At 47.5% G+C, this 7,293-nt stretch overlaps 1 protein-coding gene across 1 annotated transcript in view; it reads left to right on the top strand.

Annotated features, from left to right (window-relative positions):
* Window positions 1-64: 64 nt before the first annotated feature.
* Window positions 65-7,293, top strand: part of LOC126751945 (S phase cyclin A-associated protein in the endoplasmic reticulum) — a 123,536-nt gene continuing 116,307 nt past the window's right edge. Inside the window, exons 1-5 of the mRNA XM_050462417.1 lie at window positions 65-714; window positions 783-3,236; window positions 3,299-4,787; window positions 4,851-5,108; window positions 5,178-5,301. Coding sequence (XP_050318374.1) covers window positions 603-714; window positions 783-3,236; window positions 3,299-4,787; window positions 4,851-5,108; window positions 5,178-5,301 — 4,437 coding nt within the window. The 5' untranslated portion in view covers window positions 65-602. The remainder of the gene's footprint in view (window positions 715-782; window positions 3,237-3,298; window positions 4,788-4,850; window positions 5,109-5,177; window positions 5,302-7,293) is intronic.

Below are 7,293 nucleotides of genomic sequence, written 5' to 3'. Positions count from 1 at the left end.
AACACATACACACGCACACTAGCAAACAAACTTGTCAAACGCCAAAAAACACAATGAGAAAAGAAAAAAAAAACATCGTGAACAACGGCATATGAGACGAACATCAGAATTGTGTGCAAATTTTTGAATGGTGTTTGTTTTTCCAACTTGAATTTCTAATTAAACAAAATCGTGCTCATATTACATATAATCGAATAAATAATGATGTAGGACTTGAAAGAATTGTGTTAAATTAATCATAGTAGGAAATATAATTGCGCAATAAGCGCAGAAATTATAAGGTTGTATTAAAGAAAAAAACGGTAAAGAACAGCAACATTTACTTACACATAAGCTAAGAACCGTAAGGAATCTCGCCATCGTGGGGTGTGTACACTCCCTAAACGTGTTTAATTTGATACCAGCCGTGTTTTCTGAGGAAATTATAACGTCTTTTAGTGTTATACTATAAAAATTAGTTGATTTTTAGCAGTAATTTAGTTAGAAGTTGGTGAATATTGCACAGGTGTGTTGTGTGGGCGGCTTAGCGGCAGCGGATGAGGCCAGTGAAATCACAGCTGCACACACAAATACGCCACTTGAACAAAGCATATTGCTGAGCTATGGAAGTCAAAGAGGTGTTAAATCGTGAGGGGCGCGACGCCAAGAATTTGCTTGTCTACCAATTTTGTGAAGATCAAGCACCGGCGGATGGCTGTCAAGGCTTTACTGGAAGTGAGTATTTAATGTAATAATGTGTTTCTAAGCTAATGTATAAGTTTTCGTCTAATATCTTGAAACAGAAATTTCGCCGTCCTTAAATGTACGCAAGCCACCCGTCGCACCATCAAAGTCACCAAACTCTCTAAAGAACGCATTGTCGCCAATACGAACTGCAAAAATGCAAAACACAGGACCACGTGTGCGTAGTGCTTCTACGGGTCGAGACAAAAAATCGGAATTACAAGCACGCTATTGGGCGCTGCTATTTGGCAATTTACAGCGTGCTGTCAACGAAATCTATCAGACAGTGGAGTGCTGTGAGAATATATCATGGTGCCAGGAGGCGATTTTAGTGCTTGAGAACTATGTGCGCGACTTTAAATCGCTTAGTGAGTGGTTCAAAGTTTCTTGGGATTACGAATCACGCCCGTTGCAGCAAAGACCACAATCGCTTGCATGGGAGGTGCGTAAGAGTAATCCTGCACCACGTGTACGCGCTAAAAGTTTGACCAGTCCAACAATGTCGGGTAAATCAAGCCCATCTGCCTGTGCATGTGCGTCGGGAAAGTCATCACCATGTTGTGGCGACACTGCATCACCACGAAAAAGCTTACGTGCCTGTGATCCCCTACCAAAAGGTGCTATGCGTGTGAATGTTCGTGAGTTGTTTGCCACAAACAAAGGCAGAGCCAGCAATGAGCGTCCAACAGAGGTTCTAGAACAAAAGAAATGTATAGACACTCAGCCAGAGCCACATGTGGAGGCCGAGCCTATGAAATTGCTTAATAGGTGCCATCAATATGCGCAAACGGATTTAGAAGACGATCATTTGACTTTGGCAGATATAAGAATAAAACTACAAAGAGAAGCGGAAGAACGGCAAATGGCAGAAGAGGCCGAGCAAGCACGTGTGCGACAGCAGGAAGATTTTGAAAGGCAGCGTCAACAATATGAAGAGCAGCGTGAACGTGAACAGCAATTGGCGGAGCAAAACATGCTTGAGCAACAACAAAAGCAAATTGAGGAAGATAAAATAAAACAGGAAAATGAAAAACTGGCGCAAAGAGTTGATTCAAACGTGGAAACGACTATTGATGCCACTAGCAAGCGGGCTAACGTTACTTTAAATGGCAATGATTCCAGTGGCACAGATGCAGATGATCCACATTTCGCAATGAATCGCGAACCAACCGCTTTAGAAATGACTGTACAAAAGCTAAATCAAATGGAAAATGAAATTCTAGCAAAAGATGCCAATAAAATGCCTACACCGCCAACGACTGAACTTCGAAAAGCAGAACACCTAGTTGACGTTAAACCGGGTCTCGCTATAGCAGACACTTCGAAGAAACCGGCCACAACTGCAACGGCGCAAAATGGTCCACTTAAATATTCCAGTGTTTTGAATCGTCCAGCTACAACGCGTCCAACAAATTCAAATCTAACAAAGCCATCGGGCAATGTACGTCCTTTAGCCAACCCAACGGCTGTGAATAAAGCTGTGCCAACACAGAAAACCTTATACAATACCAGCTTGCGTCGCTCCGCTACCACCGCTTCGGTGACAAAACCGGCGCCTCCACGTTTATCAGCAGGCGGTGCCAGCGCACGTTATATAACACCACGTCCATCCAGTAAAACCGAACATTACGGACCACCGACACATGTCGCTTCTAGGCTGTCCGCGCGCTCAAGAACCATGATTGAAATGCAACCTAAAGAGCAAAAGCCACGCACCGGCCAACCTACGCAACCGCAACGGTATTCACATACAACAGTCTCATCGCGCAAATCCTCCCGTGAAGATATCGGCAGCTCGAGCTCCACGCTCAAAGCCAGCAATGAACTCATATCATCCTCCAGAAGCAGCTTATCCCATGCACCAGGCGCAATGGTACACATCGATGAACGTCGTTCGGAGCCGAAGCAGTTGCCCTCCGATGCCAACGACGGCTGGCTGACGGTGAAGAATCGTCGTCGCTCCAGCATGCATTGGGCCAATCGATTTAATCAACCCACAGGCTATGCCAGTCTTCCAACACTAGCGCTATTCAATGAACAGTTGGCCGAGAGTGAAGAGCATCAACGGAGCAAGAAAGTTGCCATTAAGAAGGGTGCCACACAGGAAAACAATAATGTCGCAAATAAAACGCAGCCAAGCGCCAAGCAAACCAAAGCGCTGAAGGCGCAAAAGAGTGTCGACAAGCCGGTGAAATGCGCGACACGTCCCGAAATAAAGAATGCCAAGGCCAAGGTGAATTCCCTACCAACGCAACGCAAGAATGCTGCCGCTGCGTCCGCCGCGCAAGCGCCCACTGCCGTTGCTACGAATGGCGCAAGCTCCGCACGCGCGCCAAATGTGCCAACACGCGAGGCGATCATCAAGCGACAAAAGTCCGATTTGACAGGCTTAAAGATGACCTCGCTGCACAAGGAGTACATGCGCAGCGAAAAGTATGCGCAACGCAAGCAAAATGGCAGAGCGGGCTCGTTGGAGAGTTCCGCGGCCAACTCGACAGAGACCGTTGTGGATGGTGAGTGACGTTTTTAGAAATATTAAGATATTGCTTTTTTTTAATTTGATTTTTTATTGCAGCAAATGACGAAGCAGACAACAAGGATGCAACTGCCGACAACACAGAGTTCGCCGAGCAGAATAAAATTGACATAAAAATACAAACGAATCGCGATTTCTCCAAAACCATCGGCGATCTCTACGAGAGTATTGCGCAAACCGCCAAAGCGGCCAATTTTGGTGGCAGCAATCTTGACAACACGTGCAGCGCCGGCAAACTTTCCAGTTGTGATGAGAGCGAGGAGACATTCGCCAGCGAAACGGATTGTGATGAGGATCAGCGCATGCTGGTCGAAGAGCAAGAATCATTGGAGCGTCAAATACGCGAGTTGGAAAACACCGAAATCGATGTTGACACCGAAACCGATGAGACTGACGGTGAAGTGGCACTAGATCATGAGCATGACTGCAACGAAACGGTAGATCGTTTGCTCGATGATGCCTCCTCGATTCCCTTCTTACCAGCGGGTGAGGATGGCATGGATCCGAATCTCAGTTTGGAAATGCGCTATCACGCGCTACTCTCGGAAATGTCGCGTGTTGAGCGTGAGGAAGCGCTAGCCACGCTACAAGCGTATGTGGCACGTCATCCGGGACGCGCGCAGGAGCTGCATCAAAAACTCTCCTCACCGTCGCGCCGCCGCTCACTGCAGGAGACACTAAAGAAATACCAAGCGAAGCACACGCGCGCTCAACAAAAACGCGAGCAAGTACAGAAGGAGAAAACCATTAAAATACAACAACTATTGGCGCGCGTAGAAGATGTGAAGGCGGCCAAGCGTCAGCTAATCGAGGATAAGCGCCTGAAGATGGAGGATAAAATGCAGCGCGCCGCCGAAAATCGCGAGCAATACCTGCGTCAAATAGTAGAGAAGGCGCACGATGAGGAGAAAAAGTTGAAAGAGATAAATTTCATTAAAAATATCGAAGCGCAAAACAAGCGCTTGGATCTGCTCGAATCCTCCAAGGATGCGGAGGGGCGTTTGCAAGACTTGGAGCAAGAGCGCCAAAAGCGCTTGGAAGAGAAAGCGGCGCGCGAAGCAGCCGTCGAGCGGCGGCGCCAAGAGCTGGAAAAGGAGCGCCAACGCAAGCTGGAGAAAATGAACGAGACGCGTTTGGAAAAGGAGCAGCGCATCGGTAAAATGCAAGAGCAAAAGGAGCGTCAACGTCAGGCGCTGGCGCGTGAAAAGGCGCGCGATCGTGAAGAGCGTTTGCTGGCGCGTCAAACGCAACAACAGCAGACCACTGAGGAATTGCAGCGCAAGATATTGCAGAAGCAGCAGGACTCGGCGCGGCGCCACGAAGAGAATATCGAGCACATACGGCAGCGCGCGCTTGAGTTGACTTTGCCGACGCGCAACGTCGACGAGAATGGCGTGCAGCGCAACGAAAACGGCGAGGTGATCGAGGACGGCGATCTGTCCTCGACGGTGTCGGATGTGGGCAGTCGCGAGCACACGCGCGGCTACAAGAAGAAAATCAAAAAGCTGAAGCAACGCATGGCGCAGAGGTAAAAAAAAAGTAAAATACACAAAATTTAAACTATAACTAATGTGTTCAATTATTATTGCAGCGCCGAGGAGTACATGAAGGAGCAACAACCGGTGCCATTGCATATGAAGCGCGAGAGTCAAGTGCCGAAATATTTGAATCTCGTGAGCAAAGGCGGCGGCTCGCAAGGTTTGGAGCGCGCCGTCAGCCAGCTGCTGCGTCTCATGAGCAAGGCGCAAGTATTCGATTTTCAGTGTTTCCTGCTTATGGATGGCCTTGGCGTCATCACCACAAATGTGATTAGCAAAAGCATGCAAGAGAACAATGACATTCCAAAGCGGTATGAAGTTTTAAGAATACTCTTCACTCGACCTTTTGGTTTTAACAAATATTTTTTCGCTCTTTACAGCGCTGTTGTGCTCGCTGTGCAATTATATCGTAACGCTTGTACGCTTTGTCCGCAAATCGCGCGTCACGCCATACTTGGAAATACGCTGAGCGCGTTATTCGATGTGCTTTTCCAGAGTTTGCAGGTGAGTTATAGTTTTTACTCCAAGTCCCTTGTGTTAGAAGACCTTGTAATATTTAATCGAGTTGTAATTGTTGTTGTGTCGACAAAAACGCTCTCCAAGCAATTTTGTTGTCGAGTTGAAGGTCCTTGGCTGGTTAAAATTCTGGGTTCTTTCCTTCTCTCGTGAGAACGGATCGCGTGAACTGGAATATTCTTCAATACAATACATTTCTAGCAGTTTCTCTGGGAAAATGTTAACTTCGGCTGCACCGAAGCTATAAGATAAGATAAGATAAATAGATGAGGTTTGTACCGCGACCCAAGGTATATTGTGCTCTCTCCTAAGTCACAACGATCCACTTAGCCCCAGCATATTGATAGGTATACTGCTAGCTGCTATAGTGATCCCTAATTGGAAACATGGGTCCATGGGTCTTTTCCTGCTGCTGTGCAGTCCTGTCTGTTGCAGAACCGGCTATTTGCTCAAGAAACTAGGCTCTTGTTATATAAGTGCTTCTTGAGCTTACAGTGGTTAGTGTAGAATGCGACAAGTAGCCTGAGTTTGTCTCTAGGGAGGTTGATTACATATTTAAACCCGCTGAGGTGTTGTTGTTGTAGCGTCCTAAAACATTCCTGAAGTAATTTCGAGAAATGGGACCGAGTTGACAGTCCTTGGCCGGATAAAAATCCGGGTCCGTTCCGATTACTTAGACCCGACTGTCGGAACGGAAATCTGCTGAGGTTGTAACGACCCATTAGCAATTTAACATGGCGCATGCCTTCGACTGTCTACTCCTTCCTCCTTTCGGAGCAGCCCTTTTATGGTATAAGGAGCCACCGTGATGAAGGGTTCAGATCCTACCAAGTTGGTGGATGCTGCGGAGCGGGCGAGCTCATCAGCCATTACCCGGCTATACCTTTGTGACCGGGCACCCAGATAAGGTGCGCTTGGTTACGTTCCGATAGACGGTTGAGCCGTTCTCTACACTCCTGCACCAATAGCGATTTGATCTCGCAGGCAGAGACCGCTTAAAGTGCTGCTGTCGCTAAGTATGGTTATACGTTCGTTGCAATAGTTGCGTTGGAGGTTTAAGACAAAGGCCTGTGCTCGGAAAACTTCCCACAGGTATATGGAGTTTGATGCGTGGTCCTCCGACTCCTGCACCAATTTCCTCCGACGTTTTCGAGCCGTCCGTTTCGTTTTCGAGCCGTCGGTACATCCCTTGATTGTACTATCCTTAAGCAGTAGCTCGAGAGCTTGTACATAGTAAGGCCTTCCTGCTTAAGGAACACATAAATCATCCCTAAAGTCATCTGCTTAAATCAAAGCCGCCTCCTAAGAACATTAAGAGGCCATTTCTTCATTACTTCGACGACATTGAACAATACGCAGTCCAGACATTTCACGGTGGAGCCTTTATCCCCTCGCTCTTAGTAAATGGCATTCTTGGAATTAAACCACAACCTATAGCATACGACGAGCTCGAGATGTCCCGAGAATCTAGAGTGGATTTGTTTTGGATACTGCAGCAGGTTAAATTCCTACTTATCCAGAATTGATCCCGACTTACCAAATACATGTGCAGTATGCAACGAGTCCCCGCATGATTCTTGCCACAACTACCTGGGCATAATTAACCCTCTGCCGTTTGGAGTTAGGTGGCATTATTTGTGCGGTTATGCGTTTCGCGGTATATGTATGTATTCGGAGGCGCCGTCTTTTCGCTTCCACCCCTACCGGTCGAATTAGCGTTGACTGAACAATGGCTCCGAGACCCGTTACTCCGTTTGGACTGCTGCCGCTGACCCTGTTACCCCTCATATTCCTTGTTTCCTCAGGAGCTATTCCCTGCTGGAGGTGCTTAGGTATCATTCCACTCCTACGAGGGTCATCCTGACCTGGACGATCTGCTGGTTGTAAAGGGGACGGTCTGCCTCTTCGTCTTCTCTTCTTTCGAGCACCTCCTCCGGTTCAAAGCCCGAATCCGAGCAACTGAGTTTGCTTGGGGAGTTT

Source organism: Bactrocera neohumeralis, chromosome 3 (genome assembly GCF_024586455.1).
Source record: "Bactrocera neohumeralis isolate Rockhampton chromosome 3, APGP_CSIRO_Bneo_wtdbg2-racon-allhic-juicebox.fasta_v2, whole genome shotgun sequence".
Lineage (NCBI taxonomy): Eukaryota > Metazoa > Arthropoda > Insecta > Diptera > Tephritidae > Bactrocera > Bactrocera neohumeralis.
The sequence above is the reverse complement of the archived record's forward strand: the minus strand, read 5'-3'. Positions and strand labels throughout refer to the sequence as shown.